The sequence below is a fragment of the Pelodiscus sinensis genome, chromosome 12 (genome assembly GCF_049634645.1).
Source record: "Pelodiscus sinensis isolate JC-2024 chromosome 12, ASM4963464v1, whole genome shotgun sequence".
NCBI classification, from domain to species: domain Eukaryota; kingdom Metazoa; phylum Chordata; order Testudines; family Trionychidae; genus Pelodiscus; species Pelodiscus sinensis.
The window spans coordinates 21,056,050-21,077,976 of NC_134722.1; the positions used below are offsets into that span (position 1 = coordinate 21,056,050).

A 21,927-nucleotide genomic window follows, 5' to 3' on the forward strand; every position below is an offset into this window, starting at 1 on the left:
ACAGAACCCATGGAAAACAATAGGATTTTTGCACCTAAGTCACCATAGTGCCTTTGAAAATCTCACCCTGACACTGCATGTTTGAGTTGTTAAAATCTGTTATAGCTATATACACCATGATCCCGTGAGGCATTTGGGCACTCTCAACTTTCAGCACTTTACATGATTAGGACTGAGAGTAACATTTAGTATGTGAATGAAATTTAATGTTAGCTATTTTTCCCCCCGTAATAGATGCAGCAACAAGAACTAGCACAGATGAGGCAGAGGGATGCCAACTTAACTGCATTGGCAGCTATTGGTCCACGGAAGAAACGGAAGCTTGATTCACCTGGCTTACTTACCATAGGTGGAGAGGTAAAAACACAACAAAAAACTATTGCATTCATTGTGAAAATCAGTGTTTTTGGAAACACACTAGTAATTACTGTGGGATACTCCTGAGTACAAATAATAACACCTATCCAGTGAGTTGGTGTTCTTAAAAAGGCAATTCAGACTATTGAATTAGAAACAATACAGTTCAGATGCTTTGATTTTAACATGTTTCACCATCCAATATTCCAAAGACAATAAAGTAGAATAAATTTAAGGTAAAAAGAGATCTCACTTTTGTTACACTTTCAAGAATTATCTTTCAGTATATAATTTTAAAAAAATGATCAAAAAGGACTTGAACAGAGGTTTAATACTGTTTTTTAGAATGCTTTTAAAAACTAATGGTTCAGTTTGGGCAGCTAGTGACCCACACAGGAAAGGTGAAAAGATAGATTAAATCAGAGAAAAGTGTCAATGGAAATACTTGTGGAATTGTTTGAGATTTGTGTTGAGAGCTTGTTTGTCGCGTCGGTAACAATCCATCTATGTTACAACTGTATTACAAAATGGCTGTGTCACAAAATGGCTGCCTCCCTTACACTGTGAAAGCACTGTTCCATTTTTATAGTGTAGGAAAGCCCGTATACTATACAGAATAGTTGTCTCACTGATAAAGCCTAAATCGTAGACTGTTCCAGCATATATGTATTAACCACTGGTGAAACATTTCTATTTAGATAGAACAATTCTTTGTACTAAAGAGCATCCATCCATCACAGTAGGTACTTCGGTCTGGATGCAGAACCAGATATGTTGGTGTGACAGGGCGTCCGCCCTGCACTGGCCCTTTAAGAGCAAACCTCGGCCTGAAGCAGGGTCTGGGAGTTTGGCTCCAGCTGAGGCCATGTTGGATGATTGGGGCCCAGCTGGGAACCATATAAAATGATGGGCTGCTGCTCCCATAGGGGGAGAGCAGTGAGAGCCTGGCAGCTGAGGGAGAAGGAGGCTCCCTGGAGCTAGGGCAGGGCTGGGGAGGCAAGGCGGGGCTAGGCGAGCTCGGGCCAAACAGAACCCCAGACTGCGGGGCTTGGTGAAAGGCCCACTGAGGAAACAACGACCCCCGGAAGGGGGGCTCAGAGACTGCTGTGGGCACTGCCGGAGGGCGGTGTCCTGAAGAGGAGGCCGCGGCCAGAAGGATAAGGGGGAAACACTGCCAGAGGAAAGGTCCCCGGACACCGGAAGGAGCTAATTCTGTGGACAGACTGCTGGGGGGCTACGGTTGGTGAGGCATTTCCTTGTTGCCTGTGATTTTTCACAAGTTACCAATTCCTCCTACAGAGCAGCAGGAAGCTTTAATCCCTGCCTCTGAGTTCTTCTGAGGAAAATTCCAACATTTTCTGCAATTTTTGAACTAATAATTTGACTTGCTTGATTCTAATGACATCCCATAGCCAGGTTTCCCCTTTGGGGAACTTTTCCCCCTCATCTCTTCTTCCTTGTTTGATGTGCTACAATAGCTGGTGCAAAAGTATTTGTTGAGTTTGATGATAGTTAAGTTTCCCTCTGTGCTATATTACAAAATGGACCCAGTTTTCAGTTGCAATGGAGCCCTGTCTTCTGACACAAAAATACATGTATTTTTAGCGTAAATCCACCCCAAACAAGCCATCAGCGGGTTTTTTGCACTAAGGTCTGGCCTCCTCTTGTCTTTTCATTCATTGGGTTTAATACACTGTAAGAGTGACCACAATAATACAGATGGAGGAATGACTCTAAGAACCTTATCTGGATGAAAGATGGAATTAGCAATCAGTACCACATTTGTTTAAAAATTAAGCCTTCAGTGAAAGGATAGGTCTTTTACACACTTGAGCCATGGAGAAGGGAAATCAGGGAGGCTTCAGCTGTCACTCATATTGAAAATCATATGGCGGGGTGAAGGTTACTGCTTCCTCTTCGTTTGATCATTAGGAGCTGAAATAATGGGAATTTGTCAGCCTGAATAAGTACTGCCCAGCCAGGGCTGGTCACAGACTTTGCCAGGTCCTGGGCATTTTGGAAGGGATGGCTCCAGGTCTCCCATGAGGGCAGGGCATTGAACAGAAAAGGCTGAGCTAAGGACAGCCATCCTCAGTGCTTCCTGTACTGCACTGTGCAGGCCTCTATTGGCAATTTAAAGGGTATGGAGCCCTGGGCAACTGTCCCCCTATCCCATTTCCCCATTGGAGCCCCTGTGCACAATCCTCTTTGTCCTTGACTGACCTGTGTCTGAGTGGCCAGTAAAGGAGCTTTTATCTTCTAACCTTGTGTCGGCTGATGAAGAATCCATGAGTTGTGTTTGTTGGCACACATGCTAGGCAGAATCTGAATTCACCACTGGAAAGGGTTAGTAATAGGCAGTTGCTTAATGGATACTGCCAAGAGTGTAGAAATCCACTAGAATAAGGAGCAGTCTTTGTGACCACATAACCACAAACTGTGGGTCTGCAGTCGCACAAAGTGTTAAATCCTGTATATATTCCTTAAACAGCAATATTAAAGCGTATAAAAGGGAAAGTGTAGATGGAGATGTTTTCAAAGCATCGTGTGAGGTTTTAGCCACAGGAATCCCATTGACTTTGTTTGTCTGTTACTTCATTCAGAACCTGAAAATTTAATTTTCCAAAAGTTCAAAACAATGAGAAGATGCAATATATTAAAACTTAGTATCATATTTAGAAAGGATCTGAAAGTTCATTTACATACATAATCCTTATTGACTGAAATTTAGCTGTTTCTTCCTCTACAGAATGCAATTGTTAGTTATTGTTTCAGTTTTGTCTCCTTGGCATTTGAGTATATATTTTAAGGTACTTATATTGGAAGTATAGTCTTTGGATGTTGCTTAACAACAGGATTTATGTAAGACTCTGTAGTGCAAAGATTTCATGCTACTGGTAGTACAGAAAGTGTTCTCCATTTTACCGTAAGTTATGATAATTATAAGTTATGATGATGATCATTATAGACTAATAGTATTGCTTGGATTCATCTCTATTTTGGGGGCAGAAAATGCATTAATAATTAATACTGGTTAAAATAGTAATTCACTTTTAGAATATACATAATTGTGAAAAAGCAGTTTCAGAGACTGGGATGATTTTGCCTTTGCTGAGGTGAAAGGTTTGGTTTTGCCTGGAAAATGGGAAGTGTTGGGAATGGGACCGGAAAGGGAGGGGGCAGAGAGAGAAGGAACACGAAAGGAAGGGGCACAGAGAAGAGAGATGTGGTACTGAGAATGGGCTCTGGGGGCAGCTGCAGCACCAAGAGTGGCCAGCAGAGCTGGGGCTCCAGCATCTTGCCTGCCTCCAGACTGGTAGCCCTACTGCCCCATACCTGGACCCTGCTCCCCTTGGGGAGCCTGCAGGCTGTGGGAAGGTTGCTGGAGGGGTCAGCCTCCCCCCTCCCCGACAGCCTGAAGGGGCAGCAGCCCCCGGAGCCTGGCCCTTCCCCAAACAGCCTGCAGATCACAAGAAGGGAGCCGCTGGAGGAGAGGCAAAGGCCGGGGGTATCCCCTGGAGCCTGGCCCTTTCAGACAGCCTGCAGGCAGTAGGGAGGGGGGCAGGCGCTGCAGGAGGGTATAGCCCCCAGATCTTCCCCCTTCCAGATAGCCTGCTCTTGTTGGGAGGGGACAACTGGGAGGGTCCCGCTGGCAGGGGAGCATTGCCCTGGCCGTCTGAGAGGAGTCGCCACCAGAGCAGTGCCAGCCTCACCACCATGGGTGGCACCTTCCACCCTGGCCTGAGCCTCATGCTGTCAGTCCTGCACCTTGCAATTGCCTTGACTTCTGCATCCTCTTGTCCTGCCCTGAGCTCTCCCCACCTCCCAAACCTTTGCCCCAAGCCACGTACCTCCTACCCCTCCTCACTTCCGAACTCTCACTCCAGCCTTCATTTTCCTTCATTTTCAAAAAATACAATCATTGAAATGAAGCACATATATTATTCATTTATTTTTCCAAAAAAATTACTTCAGTTAAAGACCCGTGCAACGCTTAAGCAAACTTACCCTGTGTTGCCCAGGTCCTTCAGAGCTGGGCCTTGGGATGTGGAGAGGTGGTGCAGAAGGCTGGGGACCAGGGGCGTGTTCTCTTCCCATCCCCCAAACCTTCCTCCACCACCCACATGGGGCCTGTTCTTTCCCCCTCCTCAGGCCACATCCCCAGCCTGGCGAGGGACTGTTCTCCCCTTCCCTCAGGCCACCCGCAGCCTGTTCTTTCCCACCCCAGGCCACACACTCCCAGCCCTCCTGGGACCTGTTCCTTTTGCCCTCCCCAGCCACCGCCCCAACCCATTCAAGGCCTGTTTTTTTGCCCCCACCCAGGCTGTCCCCATCCTGCCTAGGGTCTGTTCTCCCCTTTTCTAGCCCACCTGTGGCCTGTTCTTTCCCTTCTCCTGGGAAACTCCCCTCGCTGCCAGGGGCCTGTTCTCTCCCCCCAGGTCAGTGAGAGGGGAAGGGGTTTGGAGTGGGGGTGCTTTTTACTGGTATGTGGGCAGACAAGGTGGTGGAGCTTTAGCCCTGCTGGCCACTGCATTGGTGTTATGACTGGCCATTGCAGGATAGTGCTCCCCTGAAGGATTGCTGCTGTCTATGGCTACTCTCATATTGCGTTCCTTGGAAAAGCAGCTCCTCCCTTTTCATATTATGGAAAATAGTCCTCTTCCTACAGCTTCCGGTTCTCCTGGCACAACCAAACCCTGACCTTGTTTTAAGTTGGGAAAAAATTGAAGCCGCATACCAAATCTGGTGGCCATAGCTTTTACCATTTAAGAGGAGTCGTTGAACAAACGGACTCACATATGGATGCACTCTAAAAGATAGATAGATAGGTACTCAGACTGGGCTGACACTTTCTCTCTATGTATATGTATATGTATATGTATATGTATATGTATATGTATATGTATATGTATATGTATTTTTTCCCCTTTTATTTTCTGTCTGGACTAACTTATGTAGTTCTCTGTGGCTTTGTCTTCTCATTCTCTATATGCTTTATTCATTCTGTGATTAATCTTTCCTTGTCTTTTCTCCTTTATGTGATCCTGAAAAAATGCAACTTCCTCTGTAGCAACTAGGAGCTCAGATTATTAATATAATTTAATTCTAAAAGAGAGGGAAGGAGAAAAGGAATGTAGAGTGCCTTTCAAAGAACTGCACTTGAGCACTTCAGTATGTAATTTTTATTTGTTCATCTGATTTCTAAAGAAGTTTTGGGAAATTATGATCAACTGAATCATAGAATCCTAGGACTGGAAGGGACCTCGAGAGGTCATCGAGTCCAGTCCTCTGCCCCCGTGGCAGGACCAAATACTGTCTAGACCATCCCTGATAGACATTTATCTAACCTACTCTTAAATATCTCCAGAGATGGGGATTCCACAACCTCCCTGGGCAATTTATTCCAATGTTTAACTACTCTGACAGTTAGGAACTTTTTCTTAATGTCCAACCTAAACCTCCCTTGCTGCAGTTTAAGCCCATTGCTTCTTGTTCTATCCTCAGAGGCCAAGGTGAACAAGTTTTCTCCCTCCTTCTTATGACACCCTTTTAGACACCTGAAAACTGCTATCATGACGCCCCTCAATCTTCTCTTTTCTAAACTAAACAAACCCAATTCTTTCAGCCTTCCTTCATAGATCATGTTCTCTAGACCTTTAATCATTCTTGTTGCTCATCTCTGGACCCTCTCCAATTTCTCCACATCTTTCTTAAAATGCGGTGCCTAGAACTGGACACACTACTCTAATTGAGGCCTAACTAGTACAGAGTAGAGCAGAAGAATGACTTCTCGTGTCTTGCTCACAGCACACCTGTTAATGCATCCAAGAATCATGTTTGCTTTTTTAGCAACAGCATCACACTGCTGACTCATATTCAGCTTGTGGTCCACTATAGCCCCTAGATCCCTTTCTGCCGTACTCCTTCCTAGACAGTCGCTTCCCATTCTGTATGTGTGAAACTGATTGTTCCTTCCTAAGTGGAGCACTTTGCATTTCTCTTTATTAAACTTCATCCTGTTTACCTCAGACTATTTCTCCAATTTGTCCAGATCATTTTGAAATTAGCACGTGAAGGCCCTTCTCCTGGTACTTGCTGTCGCAGATGTTTTTTGAATGGTGATCTTTTAACAGCAGTTTCAGGGTTAGTTCAGAGAGGGTATGTCTACATTTAATTCCTCTCCTGAGATAGGAATGCAAATGCAGACACCTGAAATTGCAAATGAAGCGGGGATTTAAATATCCTGCGCTTCATTTGCATAATCACGTTATGGAGCTATTTCGAAATAGCGCTATTTCAAGACAAAAACAGGGTTTTATCTCGAAATAACCCCTTTTTTCTTTCAAAATAGCGCCGTAACATGATTATGCAAATGAAGCATGGGATATTTAAATCTCCACTTCATTTGCAATTTCGGGTGTCTGTATTTGCATTACTCTCTCGGGAAAGGAATGAAATGTAGACATACCCTAAGTTATCACTTATTGAAGACAATCATTTGGAAGACAAAGAAAAAGAACTTCTAATGTACTGGGAGAGCAGCCATCTTAAAAATCTGTAGCAAGCTAACCCAGACCTTCATGCTTTAACTTCTACTAGAAAAGGGGAAAAAAATGCTGATTTGAATTGCTGAATGTTCAGTATAAAATCAATAAGCAGGATTGAGGTCCAATACCTTTTTTCTCTTTGAGTCTAGAAAGCTTATTTTTATGTCATCCAGGAACAGAGATTCCCATAAAGTTATGGGAGGTCCCAAAATGACTGCATTTCAAATTGGTGGCATTTGGTTATAGAAAAACTGATTTTGATCAGTTTTAGAAGTCTTCTAAATGCATGTAAAAAGAGTCCTCCTCCTTCTAGTCTTCTGCCCACATTCTTTCTGAAAGCTGGTGAGAATAGATGGGTAATTATAGTTTGCCTTGAAGGTCAGCAGATCTAGCTGTGACAAATTGGTTGAAAAATCAAGGATCCCTCCTAGAGATTGCCTCAGTAGCGGCAAGTGTGCCTGTTGATTTCAGGAGCAGCTGTAAGGCATGAGAAATGCAGTGATTGTTCTGGGGTAACAGGTCCCAAACCATTTGACCTTTACAGGATTAGAGATATAATTACAAGATTTAATAAGATTATAGCTCCTTCATTAATGTTTATGACCCAGTGTTTAAACCCATGTATTGACAGGCTGAGGGAGCCTTTATGATCTATTGTATTATTGTCTACTTAGGCACTCTTTACTCCATGGATGTATAGTTGATGTGATTAGAATATAATAATTATTTCAGACCCATTATGACGTAGTTTTAGTTATGAATACCGTACTAAATACCCATGAAAATTAGTAGGTGCCATATATTTGAACTGGGATTTTCAGAGGCCTAAGGCAGCTAGGGACACAACTCCTGACTTTCAATAAGAAATGGGTGCCTAACCCCCTTGAGCTTCTTGGAAAATCCAAGCTTTAAATGCCACTTGTCTAAATAAAAAAGTGTTTGGTTTTACTTTTTTCTAAAGGTCTAAATAAAAAAAATGTTCCTTAATGTGTACAAAATCGACTGCAAATGTCTTTGAAAATCAAAACCATTTATAACACTGTCCAGATGTTCCCATAAGCAGTAAGTGCCCATTTTTTGTCTTTCCTTTAATAAATTAAAAATATAAATTAATAATGAAAAGGTCTCTCAGGACAAATTCTTTTTTTTTTCAGGTTTAAATCCAAACTGGATTTTAACTTCTAAAATAGATTTTTATTAAAACCAATGTCCTATTTTTGTTGTATAGAAAAAAATTCACAACCAGTATATTGATGCATTTCAGCAGATACTTATCTGCAATAAAAAAAAGCAATGGAAACATTAGACAGACTGTTCTGTTAACTGCAGCATTGTTAATGAATTAGGCTATACTGGTGCTAAAATTATTTGAAATACCATTGCACTACACCCATTGCAAACAGCTTGAGATTAGTATGGATATTCCTCTGATAGAGGCAGTGAGTCAAGAGGCAGTAGAATAGGTTTGCATGTATCTCTGTTGACAGCAAAAACAAAAAGAAGAGGAGGAGGAAGTAAGTTAGCCTGCTATACAACAATATATAGCGAGTGACTCTGTCCCAGTGACAGCATTCTGTTTTCACTGGAAGAACAGGTTTGCATACTGTATATATCCTTTGATCTGTGTAACACAAATATTCTGACAGAGGTTCTGTGATCTTAATCATTTCTCCTGATTGGCCAAGAGAAATTTGGCTGCTGCTTCTGTTAGAGATGGCAATAGTAGTTGTTCCCAGCTGATTGCAGAGAGAAGTTGACCTACTACCCAGAAGCAGACCATATCAGGATTTTATGGAATAAAATATTTTGGTGTATTGGGGAAAAATGTTTATAGTACTCTTTTGTGCCATGATTGCACTTTAACAGGGAAGGAGAGATTTAGGCCTATATCCTCACATCAGGGTCTGTGCTATAAATGCTTCTCCAAAAGAGGTATTAGGCCAGTACCATTAGATGGATTTCCTTGCCCTGCTCCCTGCTATCTCTTTTGATGTTAAATGGACCTAAAGGACTGGATTCATATTTTTTTTCCTTCTAGCTAAAAATATATTTTCTGAGACAGGGATTTTGAAAGGCTCCTAAGGAAATCGTGTGCTTGAAATCCTGTGGGATTGGATGCCTAATGCTCTTAGGATCTTTTCACAGTCTCAGCATGTGGATTATCTCCTTTACAATGGTTATCAATTCTATGCATGGTACTCTTGGACTTTCCATTGTCTAAAATAGAATGAAGACAAATTGGAATATTAAATCATGAGATCACTCTTAAAAATATCATCTACTGACCCAATGTACCTTCACTTTCTCAAGAAGCTTGCCTTGATGCTCCTACAGTGGATCTTTATATGGTGGCCTGTTCCAAATTCTTACCTGTTTCACTACATTTGAATATCATCTTAGATTCTTTTGATGAAAAGGCATAGTTAGTTGGAACCTAACTAACAAATTGGAGATGGCAGCATCTTATTTAAGAGTTGCTGTCTTACCCATCACGTATTTCTGCAGTCATTCAGTATGTAGGTTGAAGAAAATATATAGCTGGAAGATAAGTTCCCCTGAAGTGTTAAAAAGAATATCATCAGATGTAACTGGGCCACCTAGGGCTTCAGTGGTACAACTCAGCAGGTAGTAAAAATGATCCTTCATTATAGGAAGCTTTATTCTGGTCAAAAGAGCTCCCTGTTTAAGAGCTTGGAAATCATAATACAGATCCTGCCCTAGTTTTCAAAGATGTTGTTCTAACGTGAGCTGTTGTCATCAATTTATAGTGCAGGCAGGACATTCCCTTATTAGTTCCAAAGTGCTCAGTAAGGGCAGATCTATACTACTGGACAATGTCAACCTAAGGTACAGAACTCCAGCTATGTGAATAGGATAGCTGGAGTTGACTAAGATTAGAATCATAGAATACTAGGACTGGAAGGGACCTCGAGAGGTCATCAAGTCAAGTCCCCTGCCCTCATGGCAGGACCAAATACTGTCTAGACCATCCCTGATAGACATTTATCTAACCTACTCTTAAATATCTCCAGAGATGGAGATTCCACAACCTCCCTGGGCAATTTATTCCAGTGTTTGACTATCCTGACAGTTAGGAACTTTTTCCTAATGTCCAACCCAAACCTCCCTTGTTGCAGTTTAAGCCCATTGCTTCTTGTTCTATCCCCATAGGCCAAGATGAACATGTTTTCTCCCTCCTCCTTATGACACCCTTTTAGATATCTGAAAACTGCTATCATGTCCCCCCTCAATCTTCTCTTTTCTAAACTAAACAAACCCAATTCCTTCAGTCTTCCCTCACAGGTCATGTTCTCTAGATCTTTAATCATTCTCGTTGCTCTTCTCTGGACCCTCTCCAATTTCTCCCCATCTTTCTTGAAATGTGGTGCCCAGAAGGTCAAGTTGTCACAGGGTCTCCGTTGCAGGGGGTCAATGGGAGACGTTCTCCCATCAACTTCCCTTACGTTTCATTCCTGTGGTGTACCCAGTGTCAATGAGAGTGTGATCAGGCAATTTAGTGAGTCTTTACTAGACCCGCTAAATCGACCCTCGTGAGGGATTGATCACCGCAGCACTGATTTCCCGATAAGTGTGGACCTGCCCTAACTCTGAGCTATCTTTGGTCCAGTAAGACTATCTTAGTACTGTCATAGGATTTTAATCAAACTTTTAACGGTTTCCCTTGTCCATACTAATTGCATACATTTTTGACCATTCTGCCAAATATACATTGCCTTTACAGAGCTTGTTTTTCACAATATCTGCCAATGACTAAGTTGAGGGCTTTGAAAGTTCTCCAAGTATTGTTTTATGTTGTAAGCCAATTTTTTGGAGTAATTTTGTTTCTGTTGCTCAATGAAAATGCTCTTTTTAAAAAAAAATTTAAGGAAACTGACATTTGAACTTTGTTAAAACAGTTCAATATTTAAAAGAAAAATACAAAAATAAGTACACTAGTTCATAAGAGCGACAGTAAAACAAAATATTTTTAAAATCTTTAAAGCGTTTTTAGTGTGATTTCTTTGTGAAGCCACTTGTGCGTGTCTGTCACCAAAGGAAAATCCTGCTGAATGGATAGTACAGCAGAGGTGCCAGAATTATTAACATATATATCCTAGACAAGAGAAAAATTGTAAGTTTAAATCAATCAGAATATGATATATGATTCCTATTATCAACTTGCTGTCTTTCCAGTTCCTCAGGGATGAGTTAATGCTACCACACTGACCCACTTTGCTTTTACAGTGGACTCCCCTGGCAAGCCAGACAATGACCCTCCCACTTAAGGTGTGCTGCAGACAATATCAAGAATGAAAAATAATAACAAAATATTTCATACTAGAAGATTTACGCAACATTTCTTGGGTCCTTAACTCAATTCATTTTTATTTTCCTTCATTTAAATCATTGCTCTGGAGTAGAGCTGGAGATGAGGGATTCAGTATGCAGGATGCCCCAGGGAGAAAGGACTACCCCAGGCCTCTCTCACTGTAAAAGCTTGGGGGCAGGTGGGAAGTGCCTCTCCAGTGGGCACATCTGGAGCTAGGAGTGCATGCCCTTGGCTTGGCCTGACAAAAGGGAACAGTCAGCAATGTCCCATACAAATCGGGGGCAGGGGTGGAGTTTCAGCCTCTCCGCCCACTGTAAAGGGTGTCTGTGGAGTAGGAGGCTCAGGGCTGGGGCAGCCCTGGACAAGGGGGCACCCCTAGCCAGTTCTTTTAACCTGTCTGGTGATTCTCTTTTCTGTATGATTTTATGAGACACAATCCAATTCCAGGCACATGCCATTTTCCTAGCACAATCAAATTCTTATCTTGCTTTAAGTTATGATAAGGGGAATCTGTATACCGAATTTGATGCTTCTAACTCTTACTGTTTAGGAGGAGTTCTTGAACAGGCAGGCAGACAAACATAAATATGTAGTAGATGTATTTAAGGTACTATTATTTGGCAGTTTGCATAAAGAGGAAGAGTTGTTGTACATATTTTGCCTATTATTGTGGCATTTTCTGATTAAATGCTTAATTTTGCAATTTTAATAGTTTTATTTTTTATTAGAAGTTCCTATTTGGTGTTATCAGGATCTTCCCAGTCTATGTATATTGATATGTACAGCTCATGCATATTTGTTAGCCCTTTTCCTCTCTAGACACTAAAATATATTTCACTAAGATCATTTGCGCACTGTTTTAAAATGTCCTGTCTTGTCCCATTTGCAAAAAATTAAACATTTGAGCCTCAGTTGTCCAAACACTTATATGCACACTTACCTTCATGCACTATGATTAGTCCCTTTGAAGTCAAGACTACTGCCGGGAAATAAAATTAGTCATATACAAATTAAGTTTTTGCAGGACCAAGGTGCGTGTATTTCTGCAAATTTTTTTGCTTTTACTACTGTGTGAAGGCAAAACTGATTTTATTTTAGCAAATACTTCCTTTCCATTTTTTCTCAGTGTTAAAAGCTGTTTCTGCTTGTGAAAATGGATAGAAGGCATATTTTAGTAAAATCTCACATTATTTGTCAATGAGAACTCAGCAGCAGCATTATTATATGTTGAGTGTAGGTGTTGGCTGTAGTTTAGATTGTTTTCCAGATTACTGTAAGCTATTTATTTTGCATTAAAAATAATTAAAACAGTAATAAAATTGTAATTGTGATGTCTTTGTGTTGATGTTCTTTAGGTACACAGTCCCTTCTAGTGAATGACTAGAATTTTATTTTAATTTTTTTGTAATTTTTATTTTTCCTGAAGTGAAACAGGAATATGCTGGTTTTAAAGGTTTTTTTTGGGGAAGAATTTAACCGGGGAGAGCCTGAGGGAACTTGGAGAGCAATGTACCACCAGCAGCTTGTCTGTGCTAATTATAGCTAGTGTATTGTTTACTTTAGTGGTATACTCCTTATTTATTAGCTGCTTAGCTACTGTCTGCCTTGGAGTTACAAGCTTGTAGCCAGTTGCTGCAGGGATTGTACAGTTGGAGGGCATGGGCATCAGCCACTACAGGAAATCACAACTCCCCGACCTTGTCATGTATTTTAAAATAGAGAAAAATATTGACAACAGAAGGAAATGGGGGGAGTATCCAAAAAATGAACTGAATGAGAAGGAAAAATTGGGAAAATTCAAGAACCTTTTCTCGGTTTGTAAGCACCAAGAGATAAAAAATAGACATAAGAAAGTTTAGAGAAGAGATTTACAATAAACACAAAAGGTAAAATTTTCATAAGTGTCTCAGTGATTTGAGAGTTTGTCATATATGTAAAAGAAACTAATATTGGATCATACAGAAGAGTACTAGTTTCATTAAAGGTGTGATTTGATACTGCTTTAGTTAAACTGGTGAAAGTATCTATGGACAGTCTTGTATAAGTTTCAACCTGGTTCATATCTGTTTATTTAACTTAATTCAAGATAAAATGATATATCCAGTTTTAAACTGATATCCACTCACACAAAGGTGCACCAGTTTAACACAATGATTTAAGTAAAATCATTTAAAACTTTGTGTGTAGATAGGTCCTGAGTCATTTTGGAACCTAAGCATGGGCGGTGGATGAATGTAGGTCTGGGGGAGGCAAGCCTCCAGCGCTGTCCCTTCCGCTCAAGGCTCCGCCCCCCATGGGAGCCAGGCCCAACCCCCACCACAGGGGCAAGCCTCCAGTTTCCCCTGGGGGTCTCCCCAGTTCGGAGCACAGGGAGGTCGGTCGGTATGCAGCCTCACCCTCCCTGGACAGAAGCATGGGGAGGGTGAACTGCCCCAGCTCCCGGGCGGCAGGATGCATTGCCTCAGCCTTAGTGTGGCTGATGCCTAGGAACCGTGCTGAAGCTGGGAGAAGAGTGTGGGCAGGGCCATGCCTCCCATTTTGGAAAGGCATTGCCTTCCCCTGCCTCTTACACCCATGAACCCAAGTACCTGAGACTTAGTCTCCTATGTGTGTGACTACACTGTATCTGGGAGGAAGTCTTGCAGCCCCGGCTGACAGACTTGTGCTAGTCATGCTAGTATGAGCATTCTAAAAATAGCTGTGTAGATACCATGGTTTGTAATGGAGTCAGAATCTCAAGTCTAGGGTGTGCACAGCTATTTTTAGTGGTGCTCCTTGGGGACAATGTATCATATCTAATAGAATCATGACTTTGTTCTTCAGCTGTATGTGAGAATGAAGACATCACAAATATTATCTACAGCTCATGGAAATGGGAGCCATTCTGTCTAAATCAGAAGGTAACACGCATTTCCCCTGTGCCGCTGAACATATCAGTCTATTGCAGTGCCAGGGCAATAGCAGTGAGATGCTGTATGAAGCTGCACTTCTCTACTGAGGGCCATTTACTGAACAGTTTTCTGCTCAGCTAGCAGAGCAAGACAGCCAGCAGAGTGCAAGCCCCATAAAAAGGCAAAGTTCCGATCTCCAAAGAAGGAGGTAGGAAGTAAAGGGAGCTTAACAGGTTAAACAGCTTCAGCCAAAGAAGTGAGTACCCCCAGGCAGACCAGCATCTCTAATCTTGGTAGTGGTACTAGCTCTGAGGGAGGGAAATTCAGGCTGGTGCTCTCATGTAACATTAAAAAGGACAAGCATTCTGTCAGGGGAAAAAGTCATTGGCGTGGGATTTCTTCTCTTGATCAAAAAGACAGCAGCACTGCAATTTGCTTTCTGTAAAGAATAGGTGTTAGCAGAGGAGATTTTTTTTCTCCTAGGCTTTATCACTAATCTATGATGCTTCTTCCCAAGATATAAAAGAAGTCAACTAGCTTTCTGTCTTCTTAAGAGATTTAGGCTTGTCTCAATTTTAATCTTCTTTGTTACTTTTTTCCTATTGCAGTTAAGATTTTTGGGGAAAGCTTTTATAAAGCATTAGGTATATGCAGTTCTGATAGACTTAGAAAATATGCCAAAATGTCTGGCTCTCCAAAAGTCAATGTTCATTCTGTGTTCTTTACTAACAGTTTTTCACAAATACCCCAGCAAATGCAGGGTCAGAGGACCCCTTTTGCCTCCCTTAATTGAAATAAGAAGCTCTTTCCCTGAACTTTTTCTTCTTGGCTTTGTCTACACTGCAGGGTTTTTGCGCAAAAAGCCTTTTGCGGAAGAATTCTTGCACAAAAACTTCTTGCGCAAAAGCACATCCAGACCTCAAGGTGCATTGCAAAAGCGATGTGCTTTTGCACAAGAGTGTGTCCACACTGCATGGACACTCTTGTGCAAGAAAGCTCTGATGGCCATTCACAGAATGGCCATCAGAGCACGTATGTTTTCCAATAGGGTTTTCTTGTACAAAAACCCCTCCAGAGTGTCCACACCTGCATTTTTGCTCAAGAGCTGTAGCAGAAAAAGGAGTTATTCCTCATGGGGAGAGGAATAACTCTACCAACAAAAGCCCACAGTTCTGTTGATTTTCTTGTGCAAAAACATGCTTGAGGTGTGGAAGCTATGCTGGTTTTTGCGCAAAAACAGCTGTAGTGTAGACATAGCCCTTGAGAAAAATTGACAGCCATTAGTCCTTGCTTTTTGGTGAAGCTCTTGCTAAGAAAGTATTCTCTCCAGTTCTTACTAGCCCCATTTAGAACGACATCTTTCAGAGATCACTTTTATGATCTTGTTGAATTCAGCTTTTACCTTACTTTAATAACAGAAGGAACGTCTATATAGGAATTGTAAGTACTGTTTTTAGTATGTATGTGAGCTGCACAGGTAATTCCAGAGGATTTAAGAAGATAGTAGGCTTTTTTTGCAGTCTTCTAATTTCACAAGATATCTTCAGTGGTTCAGAGTCAGTATTGGAAGAATTCTAAAGGAACACAAGTTTAAAATATTTTAAAAGAGTCTTTTTAGAAAAAAATATAAAAAGTCATACTTGGCTAATTCGTGTCTTTCCTCACTACTCCATCGCTGTACAAAAATATGGCATTCTACAAATTTCCATCCTACCTGGTAGGTGAAGTTTTACGTCCCAGAATTTCTAAGTGCATTGTTTTATTTTTCACGAATTACTTTCTAAATTTTAAATCAGTTATTTGATTATTTTAATAAAAAAAATCTAGTTGGCATCACTATAGTCTGCAGATTATTTTATCTTTAACTGGATATGTTCCTTGGCTGCTCCTTTTTATGCACAGGAAGAATTACAAAATGTGGTCTTTGATTCTGTGCTAGATCAGCAGACTTTCTCAACACTAAACCATTTGTCCATGGCTGAATCATTGTTAAAACAAATTTAAGTTATTTTAGTGAATTATTCAAGTTTCACCTCAGATTAAAATATCCTTTACTTATGATCTCATAGGGAGATATCAGAAGCCTCTAGACTATAATTTTAAAGTAATGATTCTAACGCAACTTTCACTTTCATAGAATATTTCCTCTAGCTCTGTACGGTCAAATAATATAAAACCACTACTCTTTAAGTTAAGAAAATTCAGGCATCTGGTCAATGTGCAGCAAAAAGTTACCAATTATGAAGCATATATATTCTCCTCCCTTGGGAAACTTAACCTTAAAGATTTTGTTACTGATTCAATAGATATCTTCTTGATAATGTAGTGGAAAGACTCTAAACTTCAAAATTCCAGCTTTGGATGTCCAATGCTTTTATGATTTATAAGATGGTATTCTTCATCATATTTATTTTAGCTACTGTATTCCAGTTTATTGTCCAAAATTTGTAATATACTGGTGAATTGGGATACAATTGATATAGCAGAAGGCAAGTAATTGTGCATCCCATAGGGTATGTCTACACTACAGCACTAATTCAAACTAACTTAATTCGAATTAGTTAATTCGAACTAAGCTAATTCAAATTAGTGCATCTAGACCTAAAAAGTAATGCGAATTAGCGTTTTGCTAATTCGAAATAGCATGTCCACATTGAGTGGACCCTGAACCAGCGGGTGGCTGGCTCGTGCTGTGCCAGGTGCGGGGTCTGCTGGCTGGGTGCTGGCAGGCTTGCACCTGGCATGGGCACCGTAGCCAGACCATGGCCCTTTAAGGGCTCTGGGGCCGGGAGGGAGGCAGAAGAGTTTCCCTGGCTTGGCACAGAGTGGCCACCAGGGCAAGCTGGGAAGGGCTAGCCTCCAACTAGTTCTAATTAAGTGGCTACACTGCCCTTAATTTGAACTACTTAATTCAAACTAGGCATTAGTCCTCGTAGAATGAGGTTTACCTAGTTCAAATTAAGCGCTCCGCTAGTTCGAATTAAGTTCGAACTAGCAGTTTGCATGTATAGTGCCTATGAAAGTTAATTTGAACTAACGGCTGTTAGTTCGAATTTACTTTGTAGTGTAGACATACCCATACAGCTTTTAAAACGGCTTGTGCTATCTTCTTTTATTAAACTAATTCATACAAATGAAAACCAAAATGTTTTTTCTTACCCCATGGTCCAAATGAATGGTTCCCAGAGTGGGGTTCCTAGACTCAAGGGGTCCTCTGTGGATTATGCAGGGGTCTGTCTCTTGAGCCAGTACTGGAATACACTGGCACAGCATTCCTGCACTTTTTGCTACAAGAACGATGCCATTTTGTTCTCAAATTGTGTCCTTCATGCAACATGAGTTTGAGTAGACAGAGATCATGCTAGCAGAGGGCATTTCCATGCTGGTAGGTATGTTCCAAGTACTTGAAATGACAAAAGTCTTGGGACAGATGCCAATGGAGTTCTTGATGAAAAAAGTGTGGGAACCACTCTCTTAAGTCCTCTTTTCTCATCTTCATGTTCCTTAATAACTGATATGGTTGTGGAAAAATTATTAAATTGTGCAGAGGATGCAGTTGAGTGAAAAGGAAAGCAAAATTTCTCATTATGGAAAAGGTAATCAAAATAAATCATGAACAGACCAAAATGTCTTGATATCACTTTACCCAGGAAAATGTCTTGTGGTATCACTTTACCCAGGGAAAAACCCCACTTATAATATCTTCCCCTTTCCCTTTACTATCGCTCTCTCCAGGTTAAAATGAACGTGAATGTTGGGTTAGAATGAACATCAAATAAACCAGACAAATCAAGCTGTATCAAATTAACCCTCCTTAAGCAGCTCACATTCTGGTTGCTTTATAGGGCGTCACAGCTTGGTAGCCCAAGTCAATAGGGTATAGCCCTTTAATGCAGGGTGGCACAGCTCGGTAGCTCAAGTCAATAAATTGGGGAGTTGGGGGCCAATCGCCCCAGTAGGGGGACCTGGGCCCACCCTACTCCACTGGGTCCCGACCCAGGATCTTGTGAATGGTAGAGCAGTCTACCACTCCCTCAGCAAGGAATCTGGCCGAAACACACCGAGTTTACCTGGGTGAGAGAGGCAATTCCTCCCTGGGTCACTCTCTACTGATGCAGACATGACAGCGTGCCATGAAGTGGCTGGGTCTTCCTTTTCCCCTGCAGCTGCTTTTCCCTGGGGTTGCTCGGGAGATGTGTCTCCCTTGGTCTGAGTCGCTGACTGGTGGGGGGAGTCCAGGACCTCCTGATGAAGGTCCTTCTCCTTCAGAGACCAGCCTAGACTGAGCTGTTCTGCTTTTTATTCTGCTCTAGCATGTGGAGCATGCCCAGTCTAGGTGAAGGGGAGGGTCTTCCTCCACCCAGAGTTTTAAGCCCGCCTGTTTCAATGCAGATTATGCACACCTCGTCACAAGCTCCCTTAATCAGGACTTCCTGGTCCGGCAAGCACCATGCATGTTCCTGGACCACAGAGCCCAGGAAGAGAGAAGTCTGGCAGCCAGGCAGGAATGCCGTAAGGGGTGCCAGCGACTCAGCTGGGAATCCAGAGTGTGTGTGGGGTAGGAGGACGGACTGCATGGTGTGGAGTTATGGCCCCAGTGGAGCTCCTTGGCTCCAGCAGCCAGGGAGCTCTAGCCAGGCCCTGGCATGGACCTCTGGCTCCAGCCAGGAAGCTCCAACTCCAGTGGCAGCCAGGGAGCTCTGGCCTGGGCCATGGAGTCTGGCCCCCATCACTCCACCCTGGCTGTGAGGTCCAACCTGTAATTGTTTGTGAGGTCTTAGCAAATTGGTTGAGCCAGTTACGAAAACCAAAATATTTTGAAGGCTATTTCTTCACCACCACAAATTTCAGATTATATATTTGTTTGTGTCTGGGTTAAGAAAAAATAAGCATTCCAAAGATTTGCCCCCCCCCCCCCCCCCCCCCAAAAAAAAAGAAGAAGAAGAAGAAGATCTCCTTGCTCAAATATTTTGATAAAATCCTAGGGTAGTGCCAATTTGAGTTTTGAAATAGGCAAGAGCCACTGATGTCCGGGAACTACCCTGTTCTTCTCATACTTTAATCCTTTCTCCATATTATCTCTTCCTCAGACTTTGAAGGTCTCAGATATTCAGGAGCTGTATTGTATAAACATATACTTTTGTTCTAAGGGTCAGAGAGACAATTCCCTCCAGGGCTTGTCACCACCAATTCTGATGTCAGCCAAACGTGGTGTCTGAAAAGCATAATGATTGACTCCCTTTCACCCAGTCATTCCCAGCCTGAGATAAATGGTAAAAAGGGTTCAAATTAAGATCCATGTTTGTCATGGCTATAACTATATTTAAAGAATATTTTTACATGTGTTTGTTCAGAAAATATAAAGCTTGCATACTGACGTTATTTTTTAAAGTCCAAAGTGAACTTGAGCGTAAGTACCTTCTGTATAACTACTTCCAAAATAACTCAGGACAACAACATTCATATTGCTTTAGTTTCTGATTCAAATCAGTGACATGCTTTTACTGCTCTTAGAGTCTCCCTGGTGGCAGTGTGTTGTACCGTGGCCAAGCCCTTGGGCCATTTCAAAGCTGTTTATTTTAAAACTACAGTATTATTACTGAAGGCTTTCTTGCACAAAAAGTCTGTGAATAGGGGCACAAACTATTTTATAAACACTATTTAATTCCTATTCCTATTATTCTGTACTGCCCCTGAATATGGATGCAACTATTTCAGACTCACACATGGAAGATGACCTATACTGATGATGTACTGACTATTCTGTGAGCCACAAAATGCAGTTGCTGGTCACCAGAATCTCAGCATGGTGGACCATCACTACCCTGCAGAGCCTACTCCAAACATTGGGGTGAATATAGATGGGAATGAGATGTTTGGTCTGTCTCAGTGCAGTCCTGGTTGCTGGAGCTCGGTCTCAGGTTACAGGCCTTGGAGTCAGACCAGGAGCGTCTACAGGCGGGCCAAGTTTCTCCCTTGACAACACCAGTTACCCCAGTGGCACTGCAAGTGTTCCAATGGCCCCAGGACCAGTGGCTAGGTGTATGGCAGTGGGCTCAACCCCAACAGGGCTCCAAGATGTCCTTGATTACCTCCGTCAGACCATTGGCCACTATCTCCAATTCACCAGAACTACACAGGAGGAGGGCCAGGTTGAGCAGGCCTCAGAGGAGGCTCCTGTGGTACCAGCCTCGTCATCACCATCCCCTGATGAGGCAACTATGGGACCCCACCAGGGGTCCCACAAGATGATGCCAGAGCACTAGTTTGGGATGCTCCTGGACCTCACAATCACCCCACAATGGACATTGCCCATTCTCTGAGACCCCCTATCGCAGGACCATGGTCTTCTTCTGCATCCCAGCTTCCCATCCCTATACCTCATTGCATAGCTATTGCATGGCTGAACCTGGAAGAGCAGGCATGTTCTAGGGAAGTATATAGGAGGTGCTGTTAGGCAGAAGGAAGCCAATTACTAGGGCAAATTACCTGATGAAATGAACGAGGTTCTCTCTTTGGGTAGCTGAGAGGAGCATCTCCCTCATGGATACCTGCTAGAATACCTGCTTCTCAAGAAGAGTCAGGGCCTGTGCCTGTCCTCTATTAGGGTACACCTAGCAGCCATCTCAGTGTTCCATCCTTCAATTCAGGGTAGATCGGTTTTTGCATGAGACGTCAGCCCAGTTCCTGAGAGGCCTGGAAAGGCTCTTCCCTCCAGTCAAGGTTCTCATTCCCTAATGGGACCTCTGTTTGGTCCTCTCTAGATTAACAGGACCACCCTTTCAGTCACTGAGTTCTTGTTCTATGACTCCTTTGTCATGGAAAATTGCCTTCCTCCTGTCAGTGACATCAGCCAGATTGGAACTTAATCGGCCTTGACATTGGAAATGTATTTTTTAAGGACAAGATTCAGCTCTGAAACCACCTGCTTTTTTATCATTCTTTCATGTTAACTAGTATATTTTCCTTCATGTGTTTTACCTGAAGCCACATGCCAACAGCGAGGAGAGGAGGCAGTGTGCTTTGAACGGCCAGTGTGCACTGGCCTTTTACCTGCAGCATGTACAGGCCCTTTAGAAAGTGACCCAGCTCTTCATAGTGACTGAGAAGGGCCTTCCAGTCTCCATACAGAGAATTTCCAATTGGATTTCCTCCTGCATGAAGGCATATTATGACCTGGCACGTGTCTCGCTGTTCATAAAAGCACACTCAATAAAGGTGCAGACATAGTTGCAATCCTTTCTCAGATTCTGATTCAGGACATCTGCATAGCCACAACGTGGTCTTCCATACACACATTCATGGCTCACTACACCCTCACCTAGCAGGTTAGGGAGGGAACCTGATTTGGCAGTACAATGCCTTGAGCCTACACATCCCTGAATTCCTTTTCACCTCAACAGATACTAGGAGTAGTCTTACTTGGGCTGGGCATGAGCAAGCACTCAAAAAAGGAAAGCCAGTTACTTGTTTTGCAACTAGTATTCTTCAAGATGTGTTGCTTATGTCTATTGCACAACTCACCCTTCTTCCCCACTGTTGGAATTTCTGGCAAGAAGAAACTGAAGATGGGGGAGAGCATGCGGTGTCCAGTATTCAGCATCATGAGAGCAACACTCCAGAGTTCACCAGAGCTGCTACCCTTTGGGTGCTGCTAAGGGAAAATCTTTCATCATCAGTGCATGTGGTGAGCACTCACACTTAGCTTGGAATGGACATGAGCAACACATCTCAAACAACACCAGTTGCGGAACAACTAACGCATTTTTTTATTTATATGGTGCCTATTGCCAGGGAACCC

General features: G+C 42.4%; 1 protein-coding gene across 2 annotated transcripts in view; it reads left to right on the forward strand.

Moving 5' to 3' along the window:
* Positions 1-21,927, forward strand: part of LOC102463045 (transcription initiation factor TFIID subunit 4-like) — a 274,989-nt gene that overhangs the window by 194,982 nt on the left and 58,080 nt on the right. For both annotated transcript variants that reach the window (XM_075940091.1, XM_075940090.1), the window contains exon 14: positions 235-357. In XM_075940091.1, coding sequence (XP_075796206.1) covers positions 235-357 — 123 coding nt within the window. The remainder of the gene's footprint in view (positions 1-234; positions 358-21,927) is intronic.